At 50.9% G+C, this 22,713-nt stretch overlaps 1 protein-coding gene across 12 annotated transcripts in view; it reads right to left on the bottom strand.

The window, feature by feature from the left end:
• Positions 1-22,713, bottom strand: part of SOX5 (SRY-box transcription factor 5) — a 496,029-nt gene that overhangs the window by 22,200 nt on the left and 451,116 nt on the right. For 9 of the 12 annotated variants that reach the window (XM_063929373.1, XM_063929372.1, XM_063929371.1 and 6 more), the window contains one exon: positions 3,524-3,610. The exons of the other annotated variants lie outside the window; for them this stretch is intronic. In XM_063929373.1, the coding sequence (XP_063785443.1) occupies positions 3,524-3,610 (87 nt within the window). The remainder of the gene's footprint in view (positions 1-3,523; positions 3,611-22,713) is intronic. 12 annotated transcript variants of the gene reach the window in all.

Genomic DNA, 22,713 nt, shown 5'->3' with positions numbered 1-22,713 from the left:
AGTGCACATGGGCCCTCATTCCGAGTTGTTCGCTCGCTAGCAGATTTTAGCAGCATTGCACACGCTAGGCCGCCGCCCTCTGGGAGTGAATCTTAGCTTAGCAGAATTGCGAACGAAAGATTAGCAGAATTGCGAATAGAAATTTCTTAGTAGTTTCTGAGTAGCTCCAGACCTACTCACAAATAGCGATCAGTTCAGTCAGTTTCGTTCCTGGTTTGACGTCACAAACACATCCAGCGTTCGGCCAGCCACTCCCCCGTTTCTTCAGACACTCCCACGTTTTTCCCTGACACGCCTGCGTTTTTCCGCACACTCCCATAAAACGGCCATTTTCCGCCCAGAAACACCCACTTCCTGTCAATCACACTCCGATCACTTCAACGATGAAAAAACCTTGTTACGCCGTGAGTAAAATACCAAACTTTTGTGCTAATTTACTTGGAGCAGGCGCACTGCGAACATTGCGCATGCGCAGTTTGCGACTAATCGCTCCGTAGCGAAAAAAACTAACGAGCGAACAACTCGGAATCACCCCCATGGTTGTGCCCATTAGAGAAAAAGTTTGCTGTTGCGATCAGGTGTGAATTAGGCCTTTGTTGTGGTATGTATCCATGTTTATGACATATATTTAGGGTTTGGTATAATAAAAGCGTCAGACTGTCCAGCTGTATGTGCTTAGTATTGTCATGCCAGTGTTCAGTGATGGAGTAAACAGCAGTCACTGATAACTAACACTTAGATTATAGGAAAAACTCCTAAAATTACTTGTTAAATCAATGCCATCTGTATATTCTCTAATGTGTTATTTGTTATTAATCTAGGCGCTCCGATAATACTCTGATGTTGTGCAGTGTAAGAACACGGCTGCTGGAAACCGCGGGGTATAATGAAAGCAGACCGAAGGTGAATTAGTCACAAACTTGGACAGACAGTGAGTAAAACTTTCCTGTTCACGCTACAATTAATTCTCCCACCATCCTCCGGGCTGCTGGCTAACTCTGCTCACACTCCCCCCTGATACAGGCCCTGGAGATTAAGATGTAATATAGCGCAGCGCGATTACAGGATGGCGTCAATCAAGCCGTCTTCGGATGTTCCTGTAAGGAGCTGTCAGCGTTTTGCAGAGTGTCGGAAAACAAAGGGCGAACGGAGATGAAGAAAAACAAACAAACAAGCAGATAATAAACGGCGACACAGACTAAATGTAACGAGATTCATCGCCGGTGTCTAACAGATGGGGGGGATTGCGGGACAGGAGGCAGCCGCTAATCGCACAGAAAATGACCGGCTTGCCTGAACATGTTCTGCGGATTCCAGAAAACTTTACAACCTAATCCATTTTTAGAACAAAAAACATCTGGGCATAAGTCCTCTAATCTGCCAAAACATGCGATTAAATCCTATGATTTGTTGAAAAACACTAAGATTAAAGAAAGGAAATGTAAAATTGCTAACTGCCGTGTTGTGAAAGTGTTATTAATACTCTTTCTTTGTGTCAATTATGAATGTTGTGTTTGCAAGAGCCCTGTCTAATCACTTCAGATTACACATCCTCGTTGTATCACTGGACTTCTCTATCTGATCCGAGCGCTGCCAAGACCTGAAGAAAGCATTGTCTTCGTGTTTGAAAGAGTTCAGCGGGGAAACTGGTGTCAGATTAGTTCAGCTAAACCGTGCTGCAAGGCCTCTCCGCCGGGAGTGTTACAACGGGAGGATATTCAGAGCAGAAATGAATTAAATCTTTAAGAAGGGAAAATAATCTTCTGTGCGCTCAGACAGATTTGTGAAGAGCGCGCAGAACTACTGGAAGTAGGTCGAGGACTTTGTACCTCCGGTGAAGAGTCTGGAGTACAAAGGATCGTTAGGACTGAGAGCTGTCAGCGGCGGGTAACGCTCGGCAATGTTTTGTCTCCACGTCGAGTGACCGACTTCAGCACCATGGACAGAGCCGGAGGGATCTCTTATCAGCTCTGTGCACCTCTGGGTTCCACCAGACGCACATTCAACGTAGGTGCGTTTTAGGGAACATTATAAACACCGAGAAGCCTTAGGGGGTCATTCCGAGTTGATCGCTCGCTAGCAGTTTTTAGCAGCCGTGCAAACGCTATTTCCCGCCGCCCACCGGGAGTGTATTTTAGCTTAGCAGAAGTGCGAACGAAAAGATCGCAGAGCGACGAAAAAGTTTTTTTGTGCAGTTTTAAAGTAGCTCAAAACCTACTCAGCGCTTGCGATGACTTCAGACTGTTCAGTTACTGTTTTGACGTCACAAACACGCCCTGCGTTCGCCCGGCCACGCCTGCATTTTCCCTGGCACGCCTGCGTTTTTTCGAACACTCCCTGAAAATGGTCAGTTGACACCCAGAAACGCCCACTTCATGTCAATCACTCTGCGGCCACCAGTGCGACTGAAAAGCTTCGCTAGACCTTGTGTGATACTACATCGTTCGTTGTAATAGTACGTTGCGCGTGCGCATTGCGCCGCATACGCATGCGCAGAAGTGCATTTTTTTTGCCTCATCGCTGCGCAGCGAATGAATGCAGCTAGCGATCAACTCGGAATGACCCCCTTAGTGCAGAGAAAATAAAGGATGTAATAAGTAGGTTATTGGGGATATTGTGGGGTATCACAGGCCACCATTCCTCTAGGCACAGACGCAGCTTGGAAAGTGGAGACCGAGGCGCCTGCCGAGACACGGGATCCAATGAGTCAGGCACTGCAAGCGAATGATTCCACGTTACCACTGAGTCATGTTCCAGGGAAGCAGCTTGTGAGGGGAATTGGCTAAAGGAGTACAAGGAGGAGGGAGGCTCGTCTGAATCAGCAGAAACGCAGTGAAGTCTGCTGGCGGGACATCATGTTGTAAATCCATAGTACATAGGAATGCACATACGTCATAGAGACATAAAATGCCTCAAAGGGCAAATAAACAGCAGAACTTTTATTTGTATCTTGTGTTTTTTTAAATGCAAATGCAGAGTACTGTGGGGCAGATGTACTAAGCCTGGAGAAGTGATCAGTGATAAGTGCAAGGTGATAAATGCACCAGCCAGTCAGCTTTTTACTGTCAATTTACATATTGGAGCTGATTGGCTGGTGCGTTATCACCTTGCACTTATCCCTGATTTATCACTTCTCTAGGCTTAATACATCTGCCCCTTTGTGTCCCATTTTGGGAAAGGTGTTCTATAAATAACATTATTATTACAAAATTGCAGCGCACCTCATTATAGTAGACTATTCCCGCCCCCTCCTTTACAGACAGCTGAAGCTCCTCCCACAGCGCTAGAATAGTGTCCTGATGGGGTCTCGTACAGGTAAAAAAAAACTGTGGCATCACTGACCTAACCGGTTTTTAACAATCGACCAACCCACTGCGTATTGCTACAAAGTAAGTCTGCCAATCTGTCAGTCGCTCTGCGTCTACGGACGCTCCCCTCCCCTAACGTGGCCGTCTGCTACCGGGTGGATATAATTCCCCCCCGTCTAGTCACTTGTATACGTATAGGGTTGGGTATACGTCACCTGACCGCCGGTCACATAACATCGCATGCAGCACGCCAATCTGCAACCTCTGAGATATATTACTGTTCAGTAGTGGCTTTGCCCAATCTGTAAGGAGATACAACGTCAGTTTATGACGCGGAAGGCGTTACCGTGCGCTCTGCATCCCTGTAGGGATAAGCCAGAACAGATCGCAGCACAGTAATTACAACGTAACCAGCCGCATATGTTGTGTGTGTATTGGCGGCTAACAATGAGTTTGACAACATAAGAAAACCTGTTTAGGATCTTTCATTGTATGTTTGTATATCCGCTGCGTAAATGAGACATAAATGTAATCTGTTGTCTGAGATGTGATATAAGTATATAATTAACACCTGCTTGCACTTCCTCTAACAAAAAGTAAAACATCTTAATTGGATATATACTTTTCAAAGTTTGCTCATTTGCATATAGCATAATTAGCTTTGTAAAAAAAAACAAAAATATATAAAAAATTACCAACTGATGTAGACATCTTGTATTTTGACATGGCAGAGCTATAAAAAGCCATGTGAGGGATGAATAATGAGCAGGCACCACTTACACCCATCCTACATGGAATAATCAGCAATGTCATGTGATCCCAGTGCTGCAAATGTGAGGGGGGCTGATTACGGGGAGCCCTGGGTCGTAAGGTCACCTAGGGACAGAGTGGGATGGATGGTCCCCAGGGGAGGGAACCCAACCAATCACAGAGAGGGAGAGTCGCAGCCGCAGGACCTGATGGGAAAGAGCCGTCCACCCTTGTTCTGTATGTCCACAGCCAGTGCCAGGCTCTCTCATTGGCAGCTCATCCGTCCCATTACTCACCATGTAAGAAGGAGTAACGCATGTGATTGGTGTCTGGTGTGCAATGTTCCGTAGTCGCATCTTCCTAACATTCTTCAAAGACACAGTGACCGATATATAGCGATGGTGCAAGGATTTGTTAACACGTCGCCAACAGAGAGATGTAGTTTCAACAGGACAAGGCCACCTCCAATACAGCCGGAATCACCAGGGCTTACTTGGAAGAGTGTCTTCCAGGACGACTGATCTCCCAGGGGTTGTGGCCAGCGCGACCCCTCGACTATTATTTCTGGGGATACCTGAATGATACTGTCTACGCAACGCACCCGCACAGTATTCCAGGACTGCAAGAGAACTGTGCAGATACAATGTCACGAGGAACATGATTAGTAGCCGTGTCCATGTGTGTGACGCACAGAACGGCGGCCACTTCCAGCACTTAACGGTGAAAGAAATCGTTGCCCCATACGGTTGCATGACTGTTTGAACACCCCGTATATACATATAGAGCACAGTACAGTACAGGCCGGGATTCTATTCCAATATTAGATGTCAGCAAAGTATATTCCCTTATCTTTGGCAAGAATGGAGATACGACGTTGCTTTAGGTGTAGACTTCATATACATGGATGGAAATTATTTCTGAGCGCTGAGAAAACAGATCCTGAGTAACACATACAACAAGAGGCTGGCGTGTGAATGGCTCCTGCGCTCAGTAACGTGTACGGATGTCTGTGTATCAGGGGCGGTAGCGTGAATGGATGTCTGTGTATCTGGGGAGGTAGTGTGTATGGATGTCTGTGTATCAGGGGCGGTAGCGTGAATGGATGTCTGTGTATCAGGGGCGGTAGCGTGAATGGATGTCTGTGTATCAGGGGCGGTAGCGTGAATGGATGTCTGTGTATCAGGGGCGGTAGCGTGTACGGATGTCTGTGTATCAGGGGCGGTAGCGTGAATGGATGTCTGTGTATCAGGGGTGGTAGCGTGTACGGATGTCTGTGTATCAGGGGCGGTAGCGTGTACGGATGTCTGTGTATCAGGGGCGGTAGCGTGAATGGATGTCGGTGTATCAGGGGCGGTAGCGTGTATGGATGTCTGTGTATCAGGGGTGGTAGCGTGTACGGATGTCTGTGTATCAGGGGTGGTAGCGTGTACGGATGTCTGTGTATCAGGGGCGGTAGCGTGTATGGATGTCTGTGTATCAGGGGTGGTAGCGTGTACGGATGTCTGTGTATCAGGGGCGGTAGCGTGTATGGATGTTTATGTATCAGGAACGGTAGCGTGTATGGATGTCTGTGTATCAGGGGTGGTAGCGTGTACGGATGTCTGTGTATCAGGGGCGGTAGCGTGTATGGATGTTTATGTATCAGGAACGGTAGCGTGTACGGATGTCTGTGTATCAGGAACGGTAGCGTGTATGGATGTCTGTGTATCAGGGGCGGTAGCGTGTATGGATGTCTGTGTATCTGGGGTGGTAGCGTGTATGGATGTCTGTGTATCAGGGGTGGTAGCGTGTATGGATGTCTGTGTATCTGGGGTGGTAGCGTGTATGGATGTCTGTGTATCAGGGGTGGTATCGTGTACGGATGTCTGTGTATCAGGGGTGGTATCGTGTACGGATGTCTGTGTATCAGGGGTGGTATCGTGTACGGATGTCTGTGTATCAGGGGTGGTAGCGTGTATGGATGTCTGTGTATCAGGGGTGGTATCGTGTACGGATGTCTGTGTATCAGGGGTGGTATCGTGTACGGATGTCTGTGTATCAGGGGTGGTATCGTGTACGGATGTCTGTGTATCAGGGGAGGTAGTGTGTATGGATGTCTGTGTATCAGGGGTGGTAGCGTGTACAGATGTCTGTGTATCAGGGGTGGTAGCGTGTATGGATGTCTGTGTATCAGGGGTGGTATTGTGTACAGATGTCTGTGTATCAGGGGTGGTAGCGTGTATGGATGCCTGTGTATCAGGGGTGGTAGCGTGTACGGATGTCTGTGTATCAGGGGCGGTAGCGTGTACGGATGCCTGTGTATCAGGGGTGGTAGCGTGTACGGATGTCTGTGTATCAGGGGTGGTATTGTGTACAGATGTCTGTGTATCAGGGGTGGTAGCGTGTATGGATGTCTGTGTATCAGGGGTGGTAGCGTGTACGGATGTCTGTGTATCAGGGGTGGTAGCGTGTACGGATGTCTGTGTATCAGGGGTGGTATTGTGTACGGATGTCTGTGTATCAGGGGTGGTAGCGTGTACGGATGTCTGTGTATCAGGGGTGGTAGCGTGTGCGGATGTCTGTGTATCAGGGGTGGTAGCGTGTACGGATGTCTGTGTATCAGGAGCGGTAGCGTGTACGGATGTCTGTGTATCAGGGGTGGTATTGTGTACGGATGTCTGTGTATCAGGGGTGGTAGCGTGTATGGATGTCTGTGTATCAGGGGTGGTAGCGTGTGCGGATGTCTGTGTATCAGGGGTGGTAGCGTGTATGGATGTCTGTGTATCAGGGGTGGTAGCGTGTACGGATGTCTGTGTATCAGGGGTGGTATTGTGTACGGATGTCTGTGTATCAGGGGTGGTAGCGTGTACGGATGCCTGTGTATCAGGAATGGTAGCGCGTACGGATGTCTGTGTATCAGGGGTGGTAGCGTGTGCGGATGTCTGTGTATCAGGGGTGGTAGCGTGTACGGATGTCTGTGTATCAGGAGTGGTAGCGTGTACGGATGTCTGTGTATCAGGGGTGGTATTGTGTACGGATGTCTGTGTATCAGGGGTGGTAGCGTGAATGGATGTCTGTGTATCAGGGGTGGTAGCGTGAATGGATGTCTGTGTATCAGGGGCGGTAGCGTGAATGGATGTCTGTGTATCAGGGGTGGTAGCGTGAATGGATGTCTGTGTATCAGGGGTGGTAGCGTGTATGGATGTCTGTGTATCAGGGGCGGTAGCGTGAATGGATGTCTGTGTATCAGGGGAGGTAGCGTGTACGGATGTCTGTGTATCAGGGGTGGTAGCGTGTGCGGATGTCTGTGTATCAGGGGTGGTAGCGTGTACGGATGTCTGTGTATCAGGAGCGGTAGCGTGTACGGATGTCTGTGTATCAGGGGCGGTAGCGTGTATGGATGTCTGTGTATCAGGGGTGGTAGCGTGTACGGATGTCTGTGTATCAGGGGCGGTAGCGTGTATGGATGTTTATGTATCAGGAACGGTAGCGTGTACGGATGTCTGTGTATCAGGAGCGGTAGCGTGTATGGATGTCTGTGTATCAGGGGTGGTAGCGTGTACGGATGTCTGTGTATCAGGAACGGTAGCGTGTATGGATGTCTGTGTATCAGGGGTGGTATTGTGTACAGATGTCTGTGTATCAGGGGTGGTAGCGTGTACGGATGTCTGTGTATCAGGGGCGGTAGCGTGTATGGATGTCTGTGTATCAGGGGTGGTATTGTGTACGGATGTCTGTGTATCAGGGGTGGTATTGTGTACAGATGTCTGTGTATCAGGGGTGGTAGCGTGTATGGATGTCTGTGTATCAGGGGTGGTAGCGTGTACGGATGTCTGTGTATCAGGGGTGGTAGCGTGTACGGATGTCTGTGTATCAGGGGCGGTAGCGTGTACGGATGTCTGTGTATCAGGGGCGGTAGCGTGTACGGATGTCTGTGTATCAGGAACGGTAGCGCGTACGGATGTCTCTGTATCAGGGGTGGTAGCGTGTGCGGATGTCTGTGTATCAGGGGTGGTAGCGTGTACGGATGTCTGTGTATCAGGAGCGGTAGCGTGTACGGATGTCTGTGTATCAGGGGTGGTATTGTGTACAGATGTCTGTGTATCAGGGGAGGTAGCGTGTACAGATGTCTGTGTATCAGGGGAGGTAGCGTGTACGGATGTCTGTGTATCAGGGGAGGTAGCGTGTACGGATGTCTGTGTATCAGGGGTGGTAGCGTGTACAGATGTCTGTGTATCAGGGGAGGTAGTGTGTATGGATGTCTGTGTATCAGGGGTGGTAGCGTGTACGGATGTCTGTGTATCAGGGGTGGTAGCGTGTATGGATGTCTGTGTATCAGGGGCGGTAGCGTGTATGGATGTCTGTGTATCAGGGGTGGTAGCGTGTATGGATGTCTGTGTATCAGGGGTGGTAGCGTGTACGGATGTCTGTGTATCAGGAGCGGTAGCGTGTACGGATGTCTGTGTATCAGGGGTGGTAGTGTGTACAGATGTCTGTGTATCAGGGGTGGTAGCGTGTACAGATGTCTGTGTATCAGGGGAGGTAGCGTGTACGGATGTCTGTGTATCAGGGGAGGTAGCGTGTACGGATGTCTGTGTATCAGGGGTGGTAGCGTGTACAGATGTCTGTGTATCAGGGGAGGTAGTGTGTATGGATGTCTGTGTATCAGGGGTGGTAGCGTGTACGGATGTCTGTGTATCAGGGGTGGTAGCGTGTATGGATGTCTGTGTATCAGGGGCGGTAGCGTGTATGGATGTCTGTGTATCAGGGGTGGTAGCGTGTACGGATGTCTGTGTATCAGGGGCGGTAGCGTGTATGGGTGTTTATGTATCAGGAACGGTAGCGTGTACGGATGTCTGTGTATCAGGGGCGGTAGCGTGTATGGATGTTTATGTATCAGGAACGGTAGCGTGTATGGATGTCTGTGTATCAGGGGTGGTAGCGTGTACGGATGTCTGTGTATCAGGAACGGTAGCGTGTACGGATGTCTGTGTATCAGGGGTGGTAGTGTGTACGGATGTCTGTGTATCAGGGGTGGTAGCGCGTACGGATGTCTGTGTATCAGGGGTGGTAGCGTGTACGGATGTCTGTGTATCAGGGGCGGTAGCGTGTATGGATGTCTGTGTATCAGGGGAGGTAGTGTGTACAGATGTCTGTGTATCAGGGGAGGTAGTGTGTACAGATGTCTGTGTATCTGGGGTGGTAGCGTGTACAGATGTCTGTGTATCAGGGGAGGTAGTGTGTACAGATGTCTGTGTATCAGGGGTGGTAGCGTGTATGGATGTCTGTGTATCAGGGGAGGTAGTGTGTACAGATGTCTGTGTATCAGGGGCGGTAGCGTGTACAGATGTCTGTGTATCAGGGGAGGTAGTGTGTACAGATGTCTGTGTATCAGGGGCGGTAGCGTGTATGGATGTCTGTGTATCAGGGGTGGTAGCGTGTACAGATGTCTGTGTATCAGGGGCGGTAGCGTGTACAGATGTCTGTGTATCAGGGGAGGTAGTGTGTACAGATGTCTGTGTATCAGGGGTGGTAGCGTGTATGGATGTCTGTGTATCAGGAACGGTAGCGTGTATGGATGTCTGTGTATCAGGGGTGGTAGCGTGTGCGGATGTCTGTGTATCAGGGGTGGTATCGTGTACGGATGTCTGTGTATCAGGAACGGTAGCGTGTACAGATGTCTGTGTATCAGGGGAGGTAGTGTGTACGGATGTCTGTGTATCAGGGGTGGTATCGTGTACGGATGTCTGTGTATCAGGAACGGTAGCGTGTATGGATGTCTGTGTATCAGGGGTGGTAGCGTGTGCGGATGTCTGTGTATCAGGGGCGGTAGCGCGTACGGATGTCTGTGTATCAGGGGTGGTAGCGTGTACGGATGTCTGTGTATCAGGGGTGGTAGCGTGTATGGATGTCTGTGTATCAGGGGAGGTAGTGTGTATGGATGTCTGTGTATCAGGGGTGGTATCGTGTACGGATGTCTGTGTATCAGGAACGGTAGCGTGTATGGATGTCTGTGTATCAGGGGTGGTAGCGTGTATGGATGTCTGTGTATCAGGGGTGGTATCGTGTACGGATGTCTGTGTATCAGGAACGGTAGCGTGTGCGGATGTCTGTGTATCAGGGGCGGTAGCGCGTACGGATGTCTGTGTATCAGGGGTGGTAGCGTGTACGGATGTCTGTGTATCAGGGGTGGTAGCGTGTATGGATGTCTGTGTATCTGGGGTGGTAGCGTGTACAGATGTCTGTGTATCAGGAACGGTAGCGTGTACAGATGTCTGTGTATCAGGGGTGGTAGCGTGTATGGATGTCTGTGTATCAGGGGTGGTATCGTGTACGGATGTCTGTGTATCAGGGGTGGTAGCGTGTACGGATGTCTGTGTATCAGGAACGGTAGCGTGTACAGATGTCTGTGTATCAGGGGTGGTAGCGTGTATGGATGTCTGTGTATCAGGGGTGGTATCGTGTACGGATGTCTGTGTATCAGGAACGGTAGCGTGTATGGATGTCTGTGTATCAGGGGTGGTAGCGTGTGCGGATGTCTGTGTATCAGGGGCGGTAGCGTGTACGGATGTCTGTGTATCAGGGGCAATAGCGTATACAGATGTCTGTGTATCAGGGGCGGTAGCGTGTACGGATGTCTGTGTATCAGGGGCGGTAGCGTGTATGGATGTTTATGTATCAGGAACGGTAGCGTGTACGGATGTCTGTGTATCAGGGGCGGTAGCGTATACAGATGTCTGTGTATCAGGGGCGGTAGCGTGTACGGATGTCTGTGTATCAGGGGCAATAGCGTATACAGATGTCTGTGTATCAGGGGCGGTAGCGTGTATGGATGTCTGTATATCAGGGGTGGTAGCGTGTATGGATGTCTGTGTATCAGGAACGGTAGCGTGTACGGATGTCTGTGTATCTGGGGTGGTAGCGTGTATGGATGTCTGTGTATCAGGGGTGGTAGCGTGTATGGATGTCTGTGTATCAGGAACGGTAGCGTGTACGGATGTCTGTGTATCTGGGGTGGTAGCGTGTATGGATGTCTGTGTATCAGGGGTGGTAGCGTGTATGGATGTCTGTGTATCAGGGGCGGTAGCGTGTATGGATGTTTATGTATCAGGAACGGTAGCGTGTACGGATGTCTGTGTATCAGGGGCGGTAGCGTGTATGGATGTTTATGTATCAGGAACGGTAGCGTGTATGGATGTCTGTGTATCAGGGGTGGTAGCGTGTACGGATGTCTGTGTATCAGGGGTGGTATTGTGTACAGATGTCTGTGTATCTGGGGCGGTAGCGTGTATGGATGTCTGTGTATCAGGGGAGGTAGTGTGTATGGATGTCTGTGTATCAGGGGTGGTAGCGTGTATGGATGTCTGTGTATCAGGGGCGGTAGCGTGTATGGATGTCTGTGTATCAGGAACGGTAGCGTGTACGGATGTCTGTGTATCAGGGGTGGTATCGTGTACGGATGTCTGTGTATCAGGAACGGTAGCGTGTACGGATGTCTGTGTATCAGGGGTGGTAGCGTGTGCGGATGTCTGTGTATCAGGGGCGGTAGCGTGTATGGATGTTTATGTATCAGGAACGGTAGCGTGTACGGATGTCTGTGTATCAGGGGCGGTAGCGTGTATGGATGTCTGTGTATCAGGAACGGTAGCGTGTACGGATGTCTGTGTATCAGGGGAGGTAGTGTGTATGGATGTCTGTGTATCAGGGGCGGTAGCGTGTATGGATGTCTGTGTATCAGGAACGGTAGCGTGTACGGATGTCTGTGTATCAGGGGTGGTATCGTGTACGGATGTCTGTGTATCAGGAACGGTAGCGTGTACGGATGTCTGTGTATCAGGAACAGTAGCGCGTACGGATGTCTGTGTATCAGGGGTGGTAGCGTGTGCGGATGTCTGTGTATCAGGGGCGGTAGCGTGTACAGATGTCTGTGTATCAGGGGCAATAGCGTATACAGATGTCTGTGTATCAGGGGCGGTAGCGTGTACGGATGTCTGTGTATCAGGGGCGGTAGCGTGTACAGATGTCTGTATCAGGGGCGGTAGCGTTTACAGATGTCTGTGTATCGGGTGGTAGCGTGTACGGATGTCTGTGTATCAGGTGCGATAGCATGTACAGATGTCTGTGTATCAGGAACGGTAGCGTATACAGATGTCTGAATTAGGGGGTAGCGTGTACGGATGTCTGTGTATCAGGGGCGGTAGTGTGTACAGATGTCTGTATATCATGGTTGGTAGCGTGTGCGGATGTCTGTGTATCACGGGTGGTAGCGTGTATGGATGTCTGTATATCAGGGGCGGTAGCGTGTACAGATGTCTGTGGATCAGGGGCGGTAGCGTGTACAGATGTCTGTGTATCAGGGGCGTTAGCGTGTACAGATGTCTGTGTATCAGGGGAGGTAGCGTGTACAGAGGTCTGTGTGTATCAGGGGCGGTAGCGTGGACAGATGTCTGTGTGTATCAGGGGCGGTAGCGTGTACGGATGTCTGTGTGTATCAGGGGCGGTAGCGTGTACGGATGTCTGTGTATCAGGGGCGGTAGCGTGTACAGATGTCTGTGTGTATCAGGGGCGGTAGCGTGTACGGGTGTCTGTGTTTCAGGGGCAGTAGCGTGTAAGGATGTCTGTGTATCGGGAAGGTAGCGTGTACGGATGTCTGTGTATCAGAGACGGTAGCGCGTACGGATGTCTGTGTGTATCACGGGCGGTAGCGTGTACGGATGTCTGTGTTTCAGGGGCAGTAGCGTGTACAGATGTCTGTGTTTCAGGGGCAGTAGTGTGTACGGATGTCTGTGTATCAGGGCCGGTAGCCTGTACAGATGTCTGTGTTTCAGGGGCAGTAGTGTGTACGGATGTCTGTGTATCAGAGACGGTAGCGTGTACGGATGTTTGTGTATCACGGGTGGTAGCGTGTACGGATGTCTGTGTGTATCAGGGGCGGTAGCATGTGCGGATGTCTGTGTATCAGGAGCGGTAGCGTGTATGGATGTCTGTGTATCAGGGGCGGTAGCGTGTATGGATGTCTGTGTATCAGGGGTGGTAGCGTGTACGGATGTCTGTGTATCAGGGGCGGTAGCGTGTATGGGTGTTTATGTATCAGGAACGGTAGCGTGTACGGATGTCTGTGTATCAGGGGCGGTAGCGTGTATGGATGTTTATGTATCAGGAACGGTAGCGTGTACGGATGTCTGTGTATCAGGAACGGTAGCGTGTATGGATGTCTGTGTATCAGGGGTGGTATTGTGTACAGATGTCTGTGTATCAGGGGTGGTAGCGTGTATGGATGTCTGTGTATCAGGGGTGGTAGCGTGTACGGATGTCTGTGTATCAGGGGTGGTAGCGTGTACGGATGCCTGTGTATCAGGGGTGGTAGCGTGTACGGATGCCTGTGTATCAGGGGCGGTAGCGTGTATGGATGTTTATGTATCAGGAACGGTAGCGTGTACGGATGTCTGTGTATCAGGAACGGTAGCGTGTACGGATGTCTGTGTATCAGGAACGGTAGTGTGTATGGATGTCTGTGTATCAGGGGTGGTATTGTGTACAGATGTCTGTGTATCAGGGGTGGTAGCGTGTATGGATGTCTGTGTATCAGGGGTGGTAGCGTGTGCGGATGCCTGTGTATCAGGAACGGTAGCGCGTACGGATGTCTGTGTATCAGGGGTGGTAGCGTGTACAGATGTCTGTGTATCAGGGGAGGTAGTGTGTATGGATGTCTGTGTATCAGGGGTGGTAGCGTGTGCGGATGTCTGTGTATCAGGGGCGGTAGCGTGTACGGATGCCTGTGTATCAGGAACGGTAGCGCGTACGGATGTCTGTGTATCAGGGGAGGTAGCGTGTACGGATGTCTGTGTATCAGGGGTGGTAGCGTGTACGGATGTCTGTGTATCAGGGGTGGTAGCGTGTACGGATGCCTGTGTATCAGGAACGGTAGCGCGTACGGATGTCTGTGTATCAGGGGAGGTAGCGTGTACGGATGTCTGTGTATCAGGCGTGGTAGCGTGTACGGATGTCTGTGTATCAGGGGCGGTAGCGTGTATGGGTGTTTATGTATCAGGAACGGTAGCGTGTACGGATGTCTGTGTATCAGGGGCGGTAGCGTGTATGGATGTTTATGTATCAGGAACGGTAGCGTGTACAGATGTCTGTGTATCTGGGGCGGTAGCGTGTATGGATGTCTGTGTATCAGGGGTGGTAGCGCGTACGGATGTCTGTGTATCAGGGGCGGTAGCGTGTACGGATGTCTGTGTATCAGGGGAGGTAGTGTGTACAGATGTCTGTGTATCTGGGGTGGTAGCGTGTACGGATGTCTGTGTATCAGGGGTGGTAGCGTGTATGGATGTCTGTGTATCAGGGGCGGTAGCGTGTATGGATGTCTGTGTATCAGGGGTGGTAGCGTGTACGGATGTCTGTGTATCAGGGGCGGTAGCGTGTATGGGTGTTTATGTATCAGGAACGGTAGCGTGTACGGATGTCTGTGTATCAGGGGCGGTAGCGTGTATGGATGTTTATGTATCAGGAACGGTAGCGTGTATGGATGTCTGTGTATCAGGGGTGGTATTGTGTACAGATGTCTGTGTATCTGGGGCGGTAGCGTGTATGGATGTCTGTGTATCTGGGGAGGTAGTGTGTATGGATGTCTGTGTATCAGGGGCGGTAGCGTGTATGGATGTCTGTGTATCAGGGGAGGTAGTGTGTATGGATGTCTGTGTATCAGGGGTGGTAGCGTGTATGGATGTCTGTGTATCAGGGGTGGTAGCGTGTACGGATGTCTGTGTATCAGGAACGGTAGCGTGTACGGATGTCTGTGTATCAGGGGTGGTAGCGTGTGCGGATGTCTGTGTATCAGGGGCGGTAGCGTGTACGGATGTCTGTGTATCAGGGGCAATAGCGTATACAGATGTCTGTGTATCAGGGGTGGTAGCGTGTATGGATGTCTGTGTATCAGGGGCGGTAGCGTGTACGGATGTCTGTGTATCAGGGGCGGTAGCGTGTATGGATGTTTATGTATCAGGAACGGTAGCGTGTACAGATGGCTGTGTATCTGGGGCGGTAGCGTGTATGGATGTCTGTATATCAGGGGTGGTAGCGTGTATGGATGTTTATGTATCAGGAACGGTAGCGTGTACGGATGTCTGTGTATCAGGGGCGGTAGCGTGTACGGATGTCTGTGTATCAGGGGCGGTAGCGTGTGCGGATGTCTGTGTATCAGGGGCGGTAGCGTGTACGGATGTCTGTGTATCAGGGGCGGTAGCGTGTATGGATGTCTGTGTATCAGGAACGGTAGCGTGTACGGATGTCTGTGTATCAGGGGTGGTAGCGTGTGCGGATGCCTGTGTATCAGGGGCGGTAGCGTGTACGGATGTTTATGTATCAGGAACGGTAGCGTGTACGGATGTCTGTGTATCAGGGGCGGTAGCGTGTATGGATGTCTGTGTATCTGGGGTGGTATTGTGTACAGATGTCTGTGTATCTGGGGTGGTAGCGTGTACGGATGTCTGTGTATCAGGGGTGGTAGCGTGTGCGGATGTCTGTGTATCAGGGGTGGTATCGTGTACGGATGTCTGTGTATCAGGGGTGGTAGCGTGTATGGATGTCTGTGTATCAGGGGTGGTATCGTGTACGGATGTCTGTGTATCAGGAGCGGTAGCGTGTACGGATGTCTGTGTATCAGGGGTGGTAGTGTGTACGGATGTCTGTGTATCAGGGGTGGTAGTGTGTACAGATGTCTGTGTATCAGGGGAGGTAGCGTGTATGGATGTCTGTGTATCAGGGGTGGTAGCGTGTATGGATGTCTGTGTATCAGGGGTGGTAGCGTGTATGGATGTCTGTGTATCAGGGGTGGTATCGTGTACGGATGTCTGTGTATCAGGGGAGGTAGCGTGTATGGATGTCTGTGTATCAGGGGTGGTATCGTGTGCGGATGTCTGTGTATCAGGAGCGGTAGCGTGTACGGATGTCTGTGTATCAGGGGTGGTAGTGTGTACGGATGTCTGTGTATCAGGGGTGGTAGTGTGTACAGATGTCTGTGTATCAGGGGAGGTAGCGTGTATGGATGTCTGTGTATCAGGGGTGGTAGCGTGTATGGATGTCTGTGTATCAGGGGTGGTAGCGTGTATGGATGTCTGTGTATCAGGGGTGGTATCGTGTACGGATGTCTGTGTATCAGGGGAGGTAGCGTGTATGGATGTCTGTGTATCAGGGGTGGTAGTGTGTACGGATGTCTGTGTATCAGGGGAGGTAGCGTGTACGGATGTCTGTGTATCAGGGGTGGTAGTGTGTACGGATGTCTGTGTATCAGGGGTGGTAGTGTGTACGGATGTCTGTGTATCAGGGGAGGTAGTGTGTACAGATGTCTGTGTATCAGGGGTGGTATCGTGTACGGATGTCTGTGTATCAGGGGTGGTATCGTGTGCGGATGTCTGTGTATCAGGAGCGGTAGCGTGTACGGATGTCTGTGTATCAGGGGTGGTAGTGTGTACGGATGTCTGTGTATCAGGGGTGGTAGTGTGTACAGATGTCTGTGTATCAGGGGAGGTAGCGTGTATGGATGTCTGTGTATCAGGGGTGGTAGCGTGTATGGATGTCTGTGTATCAGGGGTGGTAGCGTGTATGGATGTCTGTGTATCAGGGGTGGTATCGTGTACGGATGTCTGTGTATCAGGGGAGGTAGCGTGTATGGATGTCTGTGTATCAGGGGTGGTATCGTGTGCGGATGTCTGTGTATCAGGAGCGGTAGCGTGTACGGATGTCTGTGTATCAGGGGTGGTAGTGTGTACGGATGTCTGTGTATCAGGGGCAATAGCGTATACAGATGTCTGTGTATCAGGGGTGGTAGCGTGTACGGATGTCTGTGTATCAGGGGCGGTAGCGTGTATGGATGTTTATGTATCAGGAACGGTAGCGTGTACGGATGTCTGTGTATCAGGGGCGGTAGCGTATACAGATGTCTGTGTATCAGGGGCGGTAGCGTGTACGGATGTCTGTGTATCAGGGGCAATAGCGTATACAGATGTCTGTGTATCAGGGGCGGTAGCGTGTACGGATGTCTGTGTATCAGGGGCGGTAGCGTGTATGGATGTTTATGTATCAGGAATGGTAGCGTGTACAGATGTCTGTGTATCTGGGGCGGTAGCGTGTATGGATGTCTGTATATCAGGGGTGGTAGCGTGTATGGATGTCTGTGTATCAGGGGCGGTAGCGTGTATGGATGTTTATGTATCAGGAACGGTAGCGTGTACGGATGTCTGTGTATCAGGGGCGGTAGCGTGTATGGATGTTTATGTATCAGGAACGGTAGCGTGTATGGATGTCTGTGTATCAGGGGTGGTAGCGTGTACGGATGTCTGTGTATCAGGGGCGGTAGCGTGTATGGATGTTTATGTATCAGGAACGGTAGCGTGTATGGATGTCTGTGTATCAGGGGTGGTATTGTGTACAGATGTCTGTGTATCAGGGGCGGTAGTGTGTATGGATGTCTGTGTATCAGGAACGGTAGCGTGAATGGATGTCTGTGTATCAGGGGTGGTAGCGTGTACGGATGTCTGTGTATCAGGGGCGGTAGTGTGTATGGATGTCTGTGTATCAGGGGCGGTAGCGTGTATGGATGTCTGTGTATCAGGGGTGGTAGCGTGTATGGATGTCTGTGTATCAGGGGTGGTAGCGTGTACGGATGTCTGTGTATCAGGGGTGGTAGTGTGTACGGATGTCTGTGTATCAGGGGCAATAGCGTATACAGATGTCTGTGTATCAGGGGTGGTAGCGTGTATGGATGTCTGTGTATCAGGGGCGGTAGCGTGTATGGATGTCTGTGTATCAGGAACGGTAGCGTGTACGGATGTCTGTGTATCAGGGGTGGTATCGTGTACGGATGTCTGTGTATCAGGAACGGTAGCGTGTACGGATGTCTGTGTATCAGGGGTGGTAGCGTGTGCGGATGTCTGTGTATCAGGGGCGGTAGCGTGTACAGATGTCTGTGTATCAGGGGCAATAGCGTATACAGATGTCTGTGTATCAGGGGCGGTAGCGTGTATGGATGTTTATGTATCAGGAACGGTAGCGTGTACGGATGTCTGTGTATCAGGGGCGGTAGCGTGTATGGATGTCTGTGTATCAGGAACGGTAGCGTGTACGGATGTCTGTGTATCAGGGGAGGTAGTGTGTATGGATGTCTGTGTATCAGGGGCGGTAGCGTGTATGGATGTCTGTGTATCAGGAACGGTAGCGTGTACGGATGTCTGTGTATCAGGGGTGGTATCGTGTACGGATGTCTGTGTATCAGGAACGGTAGCGCGTACGGATGTCTGTGTATCAGGGGTGGTAGCGTGTGCGGATGTCTGTGTATCAGGGGTGGTAGCGTGTACGGATGTCTGTGTATCAGGAACAGTAGCGCGTACGGATGTCTGTGTATCAGGGGTGGTAGCGTGTGCGGATGTCTGTGTATCAGGGGCGGTAGCGTGTACAGATGTCTGTGTATCAGGGGCAATAGCGTATACAGATGTCTGTGTATCAGGGGCGGTAGCGTGTACGGATGTCTGTGTATCAGGTGCGATAGCATGTACAGATGTCTGTGTATCAGGAACGGTAGCGTATACAGATGTCTGAATTAGGGGGTAGCGTGTACGGATGTCTGTGTATCAGGGGCGGTAGTGTGTACAGATGTCTGTATATCATGGTTGGTAGCGTGTGCGGATGTCTGTGTATCACGGGTGGTAGCGTGTATGGATGTCTGTATATCAGGGGCGGTAGCGTGTACAGATGTCTGTGGATCAGGGGCGGTAGCGTGTACAGATGTCTGTGTATCAGGGGCGGTAGCGTGTACAGATGTCTGTGTATCAGGGGAGGTAGCGTGTACAGAGGTCTGTGTATCAGGGGCGGTAGCGTGGACAGATGTCTGTGTGTATCAGGGGCGGTAGCGTGGACAGATGTCTGTGTGTATCAGGGGCGGTAGCGTGTACGGATGTCTGTGTGTATCAGGGGCGGTAGCGTGTACGGATGTCTGTGTATCAGGGGCGGTAGCGTGGACAGATGTCTGTGTGTATCGGGAAGGTAGCGTGTACGGATGTCTGTGTATCAGAGACGGTAGCGCGTACGGATGTCTGTGTGTATCACGGGCGGTAGCGTGTACGGATGTCTGTGTTTCAGGGGCAGTAGCGTGTACAGATGTCTGTGTATCAGAGACGGTAGCGTGTACGGATGTTTGTGTATCACGGGTGGTAGCGTGTACGGATGTCTGTGTGTATCAGGGGCGGTAGCATGTGCGGATGTCTGTGTATCAGGAGCGGTAGCGTGTATGGATGTCTGTGTATCAGGGGCGGTAGCGTGTACGGATGTCTGTGTATCAGGGGCGGTAGCGTGTATGGGTGTTTATGTATCAGGAACGGTAGCGTGTACGGATGTCTGTGTATCAGGAACGGTAGCGTGTATGGATGTCTGTGTATCAGGGGTGGTAGCGTGTACGGATGTCTGTGTATCAGGGGTGGTAGCGTGTACGGATGCCTGTGTATCAGGGGTGGTAGCGTGTACGGATGCCTGTGTATCAGGGGCGGTAGCGTGTATGGATGTTTATGTATCAGGAACGGTAGCGTGTACGGATGTCTGTGTATCAGGAACGGTAGCGTGTATGGATGTCTGTGTATCAGGGGTGGTATTGTGTACAGATGTCTGTGTATCTGGGGCGGTAGCGTGTATGGATGTCTGTGTATCAGGGGTGGTAGCGTGTACGGATGTCTGTGTATCAGGGGTGGTAGCGTGTACGGATGCCTGTGTATCAGGAACGGTAGCGCGTACGGATGTCTGTGTATCAGGGGTGGTAGCGTGTGCGGATGTCTGTGTATCAGGGGTGGTAGCGTGTACGGATGTCTGTGTATCAGGAGCGGTAGCGTGTACGGATGTCTGTGTATCAGGGGTGGTATTGTGTACAGATGTCTGTGTATCAGGGGCGGTAGCGTGTATGGATGTCTGTGTATCAGGGGTGGTAGCGTGTACAGATGTCTGTGTATCAGGGGAGGTAGCGTGTACGGATGTCTGTGTATCAGGGGTGGTAGCGTGTACAGATGTCTGTGTATCAGGGGAGGTAGTGTGTATGGATGTCTGTGTATCAGGGGTGGTAGCGTGTACGGATGTCTGTGTATCAGGGGTGGTAGCGTGTATGGATGTCTGTGTATCAGGGGCGGTAGCGTGTATGGATGTCTGTGTATCAGGGGTGGTAGCGTGTACGGATGTCTGTGTATCAGGGGCGGTAGCGTGTATGGGTGTTTATGTATCAGGAACGGTAGCGTGTACGGATGTCTGTGTATCAGGGGCGGTAGCGTGTACAGATGTCTGTGTATCAGGGGCGGTAGCGTGTACAGATGTCTTTGTATCAGGAACGGTAGCGTGTATGGATGTCTGTGTATCAGGGGAGGTAGCGTGTACGGATGTCTGTGTATCAGGGGTGGTAGCGTGTACAGATGTCTTTGTATCAGGGGCGGTAGCGTGTATGGATGTTTATGTATCAGGAACGGTAGCGTGTACGGATGTCTGTGTATCAGGGGCGGTAGCGTGTATGGATGTTTATGTATCAGGAACGGTAGCGTGTATGGATGTCTGTGTATCAGGGGTGGTATTGTGTACAGATGTCTGTGTATCTGGGGTGGTAGCGTGTACGGATGTCTGTGTATCAGGGGTGGTAGCGTGTATGGATGTCTGTGTATCAGGGGCGGTAGCGTGTATGGATGTCTGTGTATCAGGGGTGGTAGCGTGTACGGATGTCTGTGTATCAGGGGCGGTAGCGTGTATGGGTGTTTATGTATCAGGAACGGTAGCGTGTACGGATGTCTGTGTATCAGGGGCGGTAGCGTGTATGGATGTTTATGTATCAGGAACGGTAGCGTGTACAGATGTCTGTGTATCTGGGGCGGTAGCGTGTACGGATGTCTGTGTATCAGGGGTGGTAGCGTGTATGGATGTCTGTGTATCAGGGGTGGTAGTGTGTACGGATGTCTGTGTATCAGGGGTGGTATTGTGTACAGATGTCTGTGTATCTGGGGTGGTAGCGTGTACGGATGTCTGTGTATCAGGGGTGGTAGCGTGTATGGATGTCTGTGTATCAGGGGTGGTAGTGTGTACGGATGTCTGTGTATCAGGGGTGGTAGTGTGTACGGATGTCTGTGTATCAGGGGTGGTATTGTGTACAGATGTCTGTGTATCAGGGGTGGTAGCGCGTACGGATGTCTGTGTATCTGGGGAGGTAGTGTGTATGGATGTCTGTGTATCAGGGGCGGTAGCGTGTATGGATGTCTGTGTATCAGGGGAGGTAGTGTGTATGGATGTCTGTGTATCAGGGGTGGTAGCGTGTATGGATGTCTGTGTATCAGGGGAGGTAGTGTGTATGGATGTCTGTGTATCAGGGGCGGTAGCGTGTATGGATGTCTGTGTATCAGGGGAGGTAGTGTGTATGGATGTCTGTGTATCAGGGGCGGTAGCGTGTATGGATGTCTGTGTATCAGGGGAGGTAGTGTGTATGGATGTCTGTGTATCAGGGGCGGTAGCGTGTATGGATGTCTGTGTATCAGGAGTGATATCGTGTATGGATGTCTGTGTATCAGGGGTGGTAGCGTGTATGGATGTCTGTGTATCAGGGGTGGTAGCGTGTACAGATGTCTGTGTATCAGGGGTGGTAGCGTGTACGGATGTCTGTGTATCAGGGGTGGTAGTGTGTACGGATGTCTGTGTATCAGGGGCGGTAGCGTGTATGGATGTCTGTGTATCAGGGGCGGTAGCGTGTATGGATGTCTGTGTATCAGGGGAGGTAGTGTGTATGGATGTCTGTGTATCAGGGGTGGTAGCGTGTATGGATGTCTGTGTATCAGGGGTGGTAGCGTGTACAGATGTCTGTGTATCAGGGGTGGTAGCGTGTACGGATGTCTGTGTATCAGGAACGGTAGCGTGTACGGATGTCTGTGTATCAGGGGTGGTAGCGTGTGCGGATGTCTGTGTATCAGGGGCGGTAGCGTGTACGGATGTCTGTGTATCAGGGGCAATAGCGTATACAGATGTCTGTGTATCAGGGGCGGTAGCGTGTACGGATGTCTGTGTATCAGGGGCGGTAGCGTGTATGGATGTTTATGTATCAGGAACGGTAGCGTGTACGGATGTCTGTGTATCAGGGGCGGTAGCGTGTATGGATGTTTATGTATCAGGAACGGTAGCGTGTACAGATGTCTGTGTATCTGGGGCGGTAGCGTGTATGGATGTCTGTATATCAGGGGTGGTAGCGTGTATGGATGTTTATGTATCAGGAACGGTAGCGTGTACAGATGTCTGTGTATCTGGGGCGGTAGCGTGTATGGATGTCTGTATATCAGGGGTGGTAGCGTGTATGGATGTTTATGTATCAGGAACGGTAGCGTGTACAGATGTCTGTGTATCAGGAACGGTAGCGTGTACGGATGTCTGTGTATCAGGGGTGGTAGCGTGTGCGGATGCCTGTGTATCAGGGGCGGTAGCGTGTACGGATGTTTATGTATCAGGAACGGTAGCGTGTACGGATGTCTGTGTATCAGGGGCGGTAGCGTGTATGGATGTTTACGTATCAGGAACGGTAGCGTGTACGGATGTCTGTGTATCAGGGGCGGTAGCGTGTATGGATGTCTGTGTATCAGGGGTGGTAGCGTGTACGGATGTCTGTGTATCAGGGGCG

This window comes from Pseudophryne corroboree, chromosome 6 (assembly GCF_028390025.1).
Source record: "Pseudophryne corroboree isolate aPseCor3 chromosome 6, aPseCor3.hap2, whole genome shotgun sequence".
Classification (NCBI taxonomy): domain Eukaryota; kingdom Metazoa; phylum Chordata; class Amphibia; order Anura; family Myobatrachidae; genus Pseudophryne; species Pseudophryne corroboree.
Note: the sequence above shows the minus strand (reverse complement) of the source record. Positions and strands in the feature narration are given on the sequence as shown.